This window comes from Pleurodeles waltl, chromosome 3_1 (assembly GCF_031143425.1).
Source record: "Pleurodeles waltl isolate 20211129_DDA chromosome 3_1, aPleWal1.hap1.20221129, whole genome shotgun sequence".
In the NCBI taxonomy this organism is placed as follows: domain Eukaryota; kingdom Metazoa; phylum Chordata; class Amphibia; order Caudata; family Salamandridae; genus Pleurodeles; species Pleurodeles waltl.
In genome coordinates this window covers 1,495,834,506-1,495,847,321 of record NC_090440.1, presented here as the reverse complement: position 1 = coordinate 1,495,847,321, position 12,816 = coordinate 1,495,834,506, and the positions used below count along the sequence as shown (strand labels likewise).

The following is a 12,816-nucleotide window of genomic DNA, read 5'->3' as shown; positions in this document are numbered from 1 at the left end:
GTAAGTCTGTGAATACGTCAGATTTCTTTGGGTTCATTGGATGTTGTGTGGGAGCACCCCAAGCAACACCCATGGAACACTCATTTCACGCAGTGTTATACGTGAAAGGGGTCCATATTTACAAGGCCATGAAAAACCATGCAAAGTGGCTTTGCATGGCCTTGTAAATATGGGCTGGCACACTACTCAACCGGAGCATGAAAAATATGACACTCCGGTGGTGCAGTGTACCCCTAGGGCCTCGTAAATGAGGCACTTAGTATCTACTATGTAAAATACTTAACCTGATGGAAACTTTTTCTGTAGAACCAAGAAACCTATGTAGAACATGCTGAACACAATGCATCAACTGTCACCTGCACACAGAGTTATGCTTCTATACAAAGATTTATAATATGTTCAATACTTCTGCACACATATGATGCAAGAGCACATGCATTGTGTAAACACTTACACCCATTTGTTGGTCACAGGCTATACACAATTAGGTAGAAAAGTAATATGCTAACTACCCACCACTAGGTAAACTATAGGACAAACTAACACACACTTTGAATGATGTGATCAGTGCATTTATCAATTATGTAATTTGAGATGCCATCACTGATGTCATAAATGATTTCATAGAACATGTAATGAGTGATGCAATATGAGCAGTCATAAGCAGTGCATAAGGAAGTGCAATTTTTAGACGGCTGTGCCTTCTATAAGTTTAGTACAAAACATTAATGTTGTCAATTACATATTCACCTAACTACAAAGTTACTTTCACCCATGTTTGCTACAGGGAATTCCTAAGGTTTTTTTCTTTAAATAAAAACAGATCTTTTTATGGCACACAACTATAATGTTACTTTAACCTTTGTTTTTTTCAGGATAAGTTTACGTAAAGTAATGGCAACTTACATACATAAAAAGTAACAGGCCACTCAGCAGCTGCATCTCTGTTAAAGTATATAGCCAGCCATGAATGTCTGGCCTGAAAGTTTACAGTGAAATGCTTTTTAAATGCTCGTGTAGTTTAAATCCCAACACCTTATTCCAAAAAAGGAGTACCCATAAGTGAAGTAGTTTTAAAGTTATTAGAGATTTAATATTTTCAAAAGTATTCATTTGAAGCAGGCTTCAGTGTTTGTTGCCTCTATTCGGCAGATTAGAGATATCAATTGCCCTGTTCAGATAGCATTTTTAAGGTTCATCTGTTGGTCCTAGCTTCAGAACTATTCTGTTAAATGGGAGGAGCTGAGTCGCCTGCGACGTGCTGAGCCTATAAGAAATAAATGCAATGCCACTATGAAAGGATCTTTGTCAGTAAAACAACATCTTTGAGAGATATTCATGAGTTGTTGACGTGTTTTACGTTGCTTATGGATACTCAGGGTAAATAATTGAGGTACTTCAGGATACAGGAATTTCTACCAAGCTTTAAAACTAGAGGAATTGGCCATGAGAAATCAGGCTGGAAACTGCCGACTTTTTAGCTTCAGCGATTACAAGCAAACGCTCAGAAAAATATTTCCTATCGTTGCCTCTAATTAAATGTAAATCTAGAAACCAACCACACCGTTTTCAAAATCTGCAAAAAAAAACAAACAAAAAAAAACGTAGCTTCCACTTCTCTAATTTAAATTGCTTATGTGCTTTAAATATTTAAATTAAGTGTTCCAAGTGTGTATTTACAACCCATGCTACTTATAGTTTATGATGAATACTATTGCAAAATATTTGATATCTTATGACGCCATTCGTATGTTGTTATAATATTAAAATATAAGGTATTAAATACATTTGCCATACATTCATATATAGGTCTGTTAAATTCTAATAAACATTATTGAAATGAAAAATAGTTTGAGCTTCTTCTGCCATAGCAAATTGAGTTGTTTTGTAAACATTTATATTCTTCATTGAATATTGGCTGAAGAGAGAGAACCATACTCCTTTGTCCAATCCACTGAATACAGATCCTCTCAGAAAGTGTCCTCTCTTTCATCACAGATCATATTAACCTGAAAGTGACTGCCCACTGTCTAGATCACAAAACATATAGTAAAATAATTCCGAAACAGACATTAAATGCTTATATTTCACATGCATGAACGAAATGGACACATTGTAACATGCAGTATTTAGTCTACAATCCTACAGAGACATTGACAATGTCCATCAGCGGTGTTAGGTATTAATTATTTCTGATATGAGTTAAAGAAGCACAAGAGGCTGTAGAATGATCACATGAACTGCATGATAGAGACGTCAGCATAGAGTTAAATTTTAAACTGTGCATTTTAATGTGTTGCCTATTTTCTAAAACACTGGTATTGCTGTTAAATGAAGTGGTTCACTACTTATATAGCAGGATTCGAATCCAAAGTGTTGTTTAATAAAGTGTACAGTAGGTATACTGCATATAGACCAAACACAATTTTCAAAATGCTTACTGTCAGAGGTAAGGTTGTGACTGATGACTCAAAAAGCTCGAGTTATTATTGTAGTTTAATAACTGTTGATTCCTTCAAATATTACTTATTGTAGAAGTTGCCAACTAACATGAGTGCTGCAAATGATATATTCCCTATGTTTTGCCTGTGTCAATCATTATCATTTTGTTCAATAAAATACTTGCAAATACACAACCGTTTTTATACTCGAGGTGCATACATTTTGACATAAAAATTGCTCTAGTTCTCAGCACAGCGAAACCGGGAGATATACATTTTGGGTGCTTTTCTTCGGGCTCCCTCGACCCAAATCCCTAAACTGATTCCACTTCTGTCATGTCACTTGCATTATTCAACATACTCATGTATGTCTACACATGATTCAAGAAATGTATACAAATGCATGTTAACACTGAATTGATCACAAAGACCATGTAGAATTAGCATGATGTTAGACTTAACTAAAATAGACTTGTATATACTAGAATGCATGTTTCTCTATGGACATCATCTTAGATGGAAGTACATTACGGTGAGCCAAATCATCACCAAATGTGCAAATAAAAACATTTTTTTTTTTTTTAAATTTGTTATTTCAGTGGTGAATATAAAAATCAGATAGATAGATATATATACATATACACACTCCTTTTTGCATATGAGCATTAATTTAAAAGAAGCATATTTTAAAGAGAGTGAGGGTTCCATATTCACATATGAGAGTCCATGAGGGGTACTTTCTGCGTGCATGGTCACTTCCTCAATGAAAAATTGACACATTTTGACAGATAATGGTGTAAGGACAGTGGACTGGAGTGTGCCTGCATGTATTTTAACAGAATGCACTTTGCGCTCAAATTCAGTTTCTCTCTTAAAATGTGCCAATTAATAGTGTCAATGTTTGTGGATTAGCCCAAAAATCCACATCACAGAGAAATGGCATAGAACACTTGCCACTTTTCTAACCAGTAATGCATATGACAAATGTTGCCATGTGTTTCTTTTTAGAAGAAGTGTAATCTGAACAAAAATACATTTTCCTGTAGCCTGTAAATTTTGATGGGAATTTACGAAAATCATGTTTTCTTATACTAAAAATAATTGTCAAAATCTGCAGTGTTGCATTTTGAGGTGCACCTACCCACTATCTTTCACACTGGAAAGGAATTATACTTTTAAAACCACAGCACATACCTCTGGTGACCACCGAGCTTTTAGCAGTAAATTCTACTAGCTGTTGCATGTTGCTATTTTCATAACGGTGGGGGAAGTTAAAAATGGTATGTTTATTTGTTTGCTTCCTGTTCAGTTACAACCGCCAATAGTGGCAGGCATTAATGTCTCCATCCAGCAGATAGAAGAAGCGTGGTGCACAAACAGTGGGCAGTGGTGGTAGAGAAGGTTGCTAATTTTCATAGCAAATCCCTCATGCAAAAGAGGGCCACCTGTTCCTATGTATTCCTCAACAGGGCACTACGCCAAGTGTTGTTTTCTTTGATGGCACCAGGCACAAATATATACTAGTTTATGATAAATGTAGTTTCATCCTAGGGGTCTGCTACTGTTGTCCTTTGTATTTCTTATACTGATGCATTTTTACTTATTTTTAAGTGTGATGGTGAACAGGAAGAATGACTTATTGACTGAATAATAAAAACATCTGGTGGCAAATGTGGTGCACACAGCATGTTTAACTACTAAACTAATTAAACTTTAGCCTATCAAATATATGTACAGGCCGCAATTTCAGAGATATTTACTTTACCCCTTTTTTTCAGAATTCTCAGGGTCCCCAATGTTTTGGTTTTTACTCTTGAGTGTCAGACATTTACCTCAGCAAGTTATATGAGGATCTGTGCAATGCTAAATTTTCAGATGATATCTTGTCATGATTTAAACAAATAGACATTTTTGATTTTCATTTTGTAATTTTGGATGACTGACTAGCTAATTTCTACTTCCCACTTGAAATGGTGATCGCACTATCAGGTGTGTGTCTGCAAGTCACTCGATCAATGATAGAACCTCTGAACAGAAGTAACCGTAATTCTCTTCTATAATCCCTTGAACATTTTACTTATTACATTACTCAACTAAAGAGATTCAGCAGATACAATATGGCATTTTAAAAAATTACAACTGAATTAGGACAATCTATGTAGTTAATAAGATTGTCTGCACTGTAAAATAAATGCCCGTATGTCCACTTTTCTTAACAGTGCTTGTGACAGGCAATCGCAAATCATATGTATATCTCACCCAAAATCCCTGATGCAGGGCTTGTGGATTCAGAACTACAAACTATTAGAAAGTGATAGATTAGTTGGTGTGGGTGGGAGTCCAACTCAAGTAATAGTGTCACTATCTTCCCAGGTCAAGTAAAGGTTTCAGTAGTTTAAACCTTACCTCACCCCAGGTAGATATGACTCAGATCAGACATGCATACCTTAAGAAAATGTGTAAAGCATTGACAAGTACCAAAATAGTTAAAAAGTAAAAAATAAAAAAACAATACAAAGCCCACTTTAATTGATAAAACCAGAGAATAATGTAATAAACGAAATGACACCAAAATCACAAAAATACAAAAAAGAGAACTGGATTTATGAATCTGTACAGTTTTAAATAAAAATAGCACCAAAAAGCATTAAGCTCCAATCCAAGCCAGCCGGTTGTGGTAGACTGGGAGCTAGGCTCAATGTGGGGCTGACCACAATGGAGTGTGGGTCGAATACATTAACCAGATTTGACCCAGTATGAAGTTTTTACCTATCTGTTTTCTGAAAGTCAGAATCATTCAGAATTGCAATCATTCAGCATTTGGCTGTATCCTAAGAGGGCCCCACAATATCAGATAGAGGTTGGGCGAGTTCCTGTTTAAGATGGTGGCTAGGTGGAAAAAGCTTAGAGTGAGAAAGTTCAAAAGTTATGCCCAGGGAAGTCCTCTTGCAGGCCAGATAGTTTCAGTGGCTTCAGCTCGGATTTCTCCAGTGTGGCTAGGATGCCGGCTGTAGCTGAAGAGGGATCCACAAGGCCCGATAGCTCTGAATGGGAGAAACCTGAATATTCTTTGTCCTAGTACAAGAGGGAGTTTGACCAGCCATTCAGGTTTCCTCACAGGTCTCAAACAGCAGGTGAAATCCTTCCATTCTTCCACAGGGGTCCACAGTGCTCTGAAGAGGGCCCTGGGAATTGGCACTTTTATTCTAGGAACCAGCTTGTGGGTTGGGATGACTACTGGCTCCTCCTTAACCTTGAATGAGTGTTTCCAAGGGTTCCCTTATCCACTTTCTGGCCATTTCTGGTGTGCTGTACTGAACACCCATAGTGCCCCTCTCTGTCTAAATTCTAAAAACACTGAAACCTTCTCCACTTGTGCAGACCCTTTGTGCCCACCCAAGAGGTATGGCCAGGAAAATGAGCAATCTTTCCTCTGTTTTCTGAGGGCTGCTTGCACACCACTGGGATTAAAGCCTACCTCACTGGGGGAACAACCAAAAGTTTTTGTGTCCAGTTCTCACCTAACATTTCCTGTGACAGGGGAGACATCTTTGACATTAACCATGTTCCCGAGCACTTCCCAATTGGTGATCCCAAAAGAGGAACAGAAACACTTCCCACACACACAAACACTCACCCATGGCTTTGTCTTTGATCTGAGAGCAGTTTTCACACCTCATTCGGTGCTTGAGGATAATGCAAGATAGCCTTCAGATGAGCAGGTAGCTTTTCAAAAGTACAAATCCCTTTATATTGATTTAGAAATACTTCACCATTGAATTTGATTTTAATAAATAGTAAAAACAGTAAATAAATGACACTTCTAGGTAGTTCCTTGTCACAGATAGCAATATTGAACTTAATATTGCATTCCTTTGTTTCTTTTTGGAACAGCTAGCCTTGCCGAAAGAAAAATAGCTTTTAGGTGATGGTCACTGTAATGATTTGTTTAATATCAGCTATCCACATGTCGTTCTTTCATATACCATGCACCCTGTCTTACGAGCTGAAAGGCCTACTTAGAAGTGACCTATTGATAATTAAAAGTGAGGTTTAGAGCTGCAAAAGGGTTTATTTTGATAGGTCAAGTTGCAGTTATTTACACTGCCACTGGCCTGATATAATGATAGGTCTGAAGCCATGTTTACACTGCCATTGTAGTAGATGACATAAGTGTTGAAGGTTAGCTAATAATGTGTAAAATTAATTTCGACATGTTTATGGGTCAGAGTACATGTTTTGGGGTCTGGGTAGTAGAGTCCTAGAGCACAGAGTCAAAAGACTAGCTGCATCAGTCCACGTAAAATGGGAGTGACCAATTAAAAAAAGTTACAATCGCGGGACAAATAATGTTCAAATACATCCATGCGTGCAGGACTCATCTGCATGTCACCAACAAAATGGACACCTTACAAGGTTACCACAAAAAAGAATCTCAAACACAACTCACTCTTACTTATACATACCACACATTTATCTTAAATACATCCTTGTTGGAAGGGAACCAGTACCCAATTGCACAGACTTGGAGAGCACATGCTAAGCTTGGATACCAAGTTCCCATAGCGAGTCTCTGGATGTTAGATTTTTGGCCTTAGTAAGCATGACAACCATGAAAGTACATGGATGACCTACTACGAAATTGAATGCACCCAAAACTGGGCCTTGTGGACTGAAGGGGAAGACCATACACAAAAAGCCTTACTGAGCATGAATACCATTAGTTCACCGAAAAGGAAACAATAGTGGAAAAAATTGAGTACGCAGGATAGCACTTTTTACTTGTTGCTTCATAAGGATAGCTGCCACCTGGCATCTCCTGTTTACATTTGACTGTCAGCACCTGTTCCGGGTCCCTTCACTCTATTCAAACAGAGCAAGTAGTAGCAACTTTTGTATGAGTAGCAGGATGAATAAGAAATGTCTTTTGTGCCTTTTGAATTGGGTTGCCTTACAGGGAGTACACCTGATGCTGTGGTTGGACTGGTCTGGGATGAAATCAGGAGCTGCTTCCATCCAATTCCAGAAGATAGAAATCTCTAATCTATGTGCCGGGATTTCTCAGTGACCAGCACCAAGATAGATAGATACATACTTCTATGCTGTAGAGACGGGGTTACTGACTGCCATCTCCCTGTTACCAGGTTCTATAACAGGGCAAGGAAAGCTCTGTAACCTGCCATGAGGAGCTGTTTTGACACCACCTTGAGGGAAGAAGCCCACTGACTGCTGAGAAGAGGCACTGTTTCTACTGTTGCACTATAGATTGATTCCCTATAAGAGGGGTATCGTGAGCAGGTGTGCTCAAATAAGTAACTTGAGTGTACTGTAGCCTACTATAGGATCCATGCCACTGGGCCATATAATGAGCCTTGTGACAATCCATCCACTCCTGGTGGTCCGGGAACAAGATCGCTAGCTTCCTGAATCTATTTTTATCAGTGGCGTAACGAAACTTGCAGGGGTCCCCTGCAATGTGCATGGACTCACTCAGGAGCTCCCAGGACAGGGTACTGTTTGATATAATTTTATGATCTTATGAGATGTGTATCCTTTTTTCTAAGTGACTGTCTTTTTTTTACTAGGTGGATGTATTGGACCGACTGGGAGGAAGATGAAATAGATCACAATGTTGGGAGAATTGAAAAGGCATGGATGGATGGTTTCAACAGACAAATATTTGTGACATCAAAGATGCTCTGGCCTAATGGCTTGACGCTAGATTATGACAGCAAAATTCTATATTGGTGTGATGCCTATTACGACCACATTGAAATGATATTTTTAAATGGAACCAACAGACAGGTAAAAAGAAATTATGTTCCACCCTCTTGTGGACATGAACTTGTCATTTTATACAGTTAAGATTTGGAAAATGAGTGTTTATGTCTATCATATGAGCAGCTTGTAAACATATCAGTAACTAAACATTGCATGGTCTATAAATAAATGCATGTACAATATGAATAACATTTAGAAAATAGTATCGACTATAGCCAAAATTATCAACACATTTGTAGTTTCATTTCTATTTTAAAAAAACTGATGGTAATACTACGTATCATTGTATTAACAGAAAGAGCTCTCCACTTGACATGTATTGCTTGTAAATAGCATCAACACATCTATGTTCTAACAGACATTCACAACAAATATATACTTTCCAGTTTGATATCAAAACATTTATTAACAACTTCAAATCTTGAAAATAAAGAAATACAAAATAATCACACACCCACACACACATATATTTAGTGCATGAAAAATATTTGATTGTGCAGACCTTCAATGTGTGAGAGAAGAAAAACATTTTAATTCATTCAAAAGAAAAACAACACCTGTACATCTTTGCTTCACACATTCAACCATTCACACGTGGACTCATTAGTAACCTCATATAAAAACTATTGCTCTATGACTTTTAGCATATTCTATCGTTTCAGTGCATGTGCGTTTGATCAGTTCTTTGTGAAATGTTGGCTAGCGTTGAATGGATCAAACACGTTTTGTTGGCTACTTCATTTGTAATGACACCTTCTTTGTGACCCAACTTCAGTAATCTACACATCGACAAAAGAGGTTTGAGGCTTTAATTTCTCTTTGGTCTTCCATCACATTAGTCCCATGCAGAGTTGCTGGTAGGAGCTTTAGGGTGTGGTCTATAATTTCATAAGTCTGGGTGATTACATGAGCTAATATATCGAGGTTGCTCACTCTCAGGGCTGTAATTATTCTTTCATTCAGTGTTGCCATTGTGTAGCAGAGCATCTAATTCCCTAATTTATATCTCAAGTCATTCTGCATTGCTTACTGCCTGTCAACTTCCTCATACTTGTGCAGCATGCCATGGCAATTTCACTAGAGTCCATTGCAAGAATGTCAGACTCTGGTGCTTTTAAGCTACTTTCCAGCTTTCAGTTCGGTAGGTTGTGGGGTTCTCCTGGCCCTTTTATAAGAGATGGCTAGTTTACTGGACTTTGGTTGTCTTGGTTTTACTCTTTCCTAGCAAATTGAATTGCATAGTCTGTGCTGGGAAATGTGGTGCGGCCATAGGCTGCAGATGTTTGGGGACACTTAGAGTTTATCACATTCACTGTCTCCCTTTCTGATAATGCTTGAAGGAGATCTTGCTTGGGATTAATCCAGTGGTGGTCTGCAGTCTCAATTTATTGCATATGAATTGCAGTTACTCGTTGAGATTAGCTGGAAGAATACACAGTATGACAACCTCCACAGGTACTTAGAAAAGAGTAGTAGATAAATGAGCACCAGATAGTTTAAAGTCAATGGGTGACTGGCATTAACCATGATGTTGCAAGCAAATGCCAGCCATGAAGGCCTGATAAAAACTGACAACCTTCCTGACTTGTTAGTGCAGCCCATCATCCCAATTGCAAGATAAACCAACTTTAAATGTATCTGGTGTAGGAAATACATCTTTTTTGCCCTGATCACCCCTATTTTGTGACTGATATTGAGGGTTATTGATTATGAACGTGCCCTGGTCTCTGCTAACCAGTCTCAGGGAAAGTGCTATGTGCTTAAATGTATATGATTTTTGGCATAATTCTAATAGGTAAAGATACCCTGCCTGTGCGTCCCTAGTATATGGTAGGGAGTGTAGGTTTAGAGACTTCAATGGACTTAATGCACTTAAGTGGGCACTGCTGTGGTATCTAGTGTAATTTTAAAGCTAGACCTGCTGTGCAGGTTGAATGTAAAATAAGACCATGCCCAAATTCAACTTTAAAAAAAAGAAAAGTACTTCCAAAGTCCAAAACAACTTTTTTGTTTTAAAATATGCCACCCCTAAGGTCTGCCTTGTTGTAAAAAGATATCTAGACTCAATAATTTGACCAATGGTCCATTTTAGGAAGAATCTTCTCTTTCCTTGCTCTGATATATTGGAGAGTTCTTCCAGATGAAACTAAAGGGGAAACTCACTATTGAACATGTCTGTCTCTTACACAAATGTGTCTTTTACATAGTGGATAGTTGGATACCACTGTTAGGCCGGTGTGAACATTATATTTCCAAAACAAATTGCATTTTGCTGCCAAAATACATTTTTGGTGTGTATTGTTTAAAAATAGCAACATATTATGTCCTCAACAAAACCATCTAGTGAATTGCTGACAATAAATAATTTAACTGGGGATCTTACCTTGAAAGCATAATATTTATTTTCTGTATTTTGTAGAACTACATCTTGTGATTACAATATGTTTGAATGGTCATAATAGGATCGCAAATGTTACCCTAGTATTACTTTGTAACTAATATGTCCTTGATTTTTCTATGTAATGGAAAGAAGTAACTCTAATAAGTTGGCCATTTTGATTCTTTGCATACATAAAAAGTCTTGATTGTCAGTGCTGGTTAAAATTGTGTTGTTCAGTCATTTAATAGGGTTATATTTGTAGGAATATAGTAAAAGTTATGTTTCCTATCACATAACTTAAAAGATTCAGTTATTCATATGTAACTCCACCTAACATGGACAGAAAAAGTCATCATATGATATCCAAATCACAGGTTGTTTTTCAAAATTAATTGGGTCTCAAAGTCAAATCAGAAATATGCTAACTATGAACACAATGAAGGAAAAAGATGCCTGATCACTTTTAAATAATCTTCTTTGAAATCATGTTTTCCTTTATCCGACCACAGTGTCTTTATTGTGTACGATATTATTTGCTTGATTTCAGTCTGTTTCATTGGAGTACTGTACCTCAATGAATTATGTGAATTAGTGATTTAATTATTTAGAAACTATTTTAGGGACTTTTGCCACATTACCTAAAGAGAAACATCCATACTGCCCCACTTATTTTCTTCTGTATTTTCATAGTATCAAGGACCCTGGTTTGCAATACACTTCTTGATATACAAGTGAAACCAAAAAAGTAATCCTGATTTATGATCATGTTGTATGCATTGCAGGTAGTGTGCAGTGGGAAGGAGTTAAATCATCCATTTGGACTGTCCCATTATGGGAACTATATTTTCTGGACAGATTATATGAATGGCTCAATTTTTCAACTGGATTTGGCTACAAGAAATGTAACTCTTCTAAGAAATGAGAGACCGCCATTGTTTGGACTTCAAATTTATGATCCACGGAAACAGCAAGGTATTGTAATTTAAGAGAAATTGATTACCTTGAATAAAAATGTTACAATCCTTATGCTGATGCAGTTTTTCTTAGCTGCCTCTAAATTGTTTCTGTATTAATGTTTCAAACATGGCTCACTCTCAGCATTAAAAAATAAAGCATGTAGAAGTCAAAATGAAATGCATTACGAATATAGTTTGTGTATGTTACACTACATCTTTGAGACACTAAAAATGTAGAGGCAAAATTTGGAATCAATTGTGCTGCAATGATTTTTTACTCCTGTGTGTGCTTGTACCTGATTTTACAACAGGGCCATATTTTAGAAAGTGCCCTGGAAGAGTAGCGGGCATGTGTGCGTGCTCTGTGCACCCCTGGGGCAATTATAGAAGGGGATGTAGAGGCTTGTGCTGCTCCTTCTGTAATACAGATGACGCTGATGCACATGCAGCACCAGCGACTGGTCCTTCATTTGCATAGGGGTGTGATGCCATGTAAATGAGGGAATCCATTTACCTTGGTACCCGTGCCGTATTATGGACATGGGTGCAGAGACAAAGAAGCTGTCAGGAGGGACAATAACAGTAAGCTACAAAAAAGTGGCACACAGTCAGTATGCCACCTGATGGTTGTCCTCTGGAGGGAGTCAGGGGGGTCCTCTGAACTTCCCAGACATTTCCTTGCAGGCCGGTGTTGTCACTCACTGCACCAGCCTGCAAGGGGATATCTCTCCCTTCTTAAAAGTTCAGATGGGTTGCCGCTTTCAAAGTGAAACACAGAGCAGCTTTGAAGCAGCCATTCAATTTCACTTGAATGCTCTGTCCCCTGCATCAAGTTCTGCAAATTGAGACCAGCTGACCAGCGTCCAGTGGCCTTTAGAGGATTCGAACCAGGTGCATTCTGGGAACTATAGTCCCAACTCCCAAGGAGCAACACAGAGCTTCTGTAACATTGGACCAAGTTGTGGACACTGCAAGACCCCATAAACAACTTCTGCACACTCTGGGCTTCACCATAAGAAGGACTTTGCCTTGCCTCTAAGGATCCAGTAGTGGACTCCCTGTAAGCAACAGGCACAAAAGAGCTATCCAGAGTCCCCTGCATCAAGTTCTGCAAAAAGAGACTAGCTGACCAGTGTCCACTGGCCTTTAGACGATTCTGACCAGGTGCATTCTGGGAACTATAGTCCCAACTCACAAGGAGCAACACAGAGCTTCTGGAACATTGGACCAAGTTGTATAAACTGCAAGATCCCATAAA

General features: G+C 38.1%; 1 protein-coding gene across 1 annotated transcript in view; it reads left to right on the top strand.

The window, feature by feature from the left end:
- Positions 1–12,816, top strand: part of LRP1B (LDL receptor related protein 1B) — a 4,500,992-nt gene that overhangs the window by 2,237,943 nt on the left and 2,250,233 nt on the right. The window contains exons 13-14 of the mRNA XM_069225083.1: positions 8,027–8,246; positions 11,385–11,574. Of these exons, the coding sequence (XP_069081184.1) occupies positions 8,027–8,246; positions 11,385–11,574 (410 nt within the window). The remainder of the gene's footprint in view (positions 1–8,026; positions 8,247–11,384; positions 11,575–12,816) is intronic.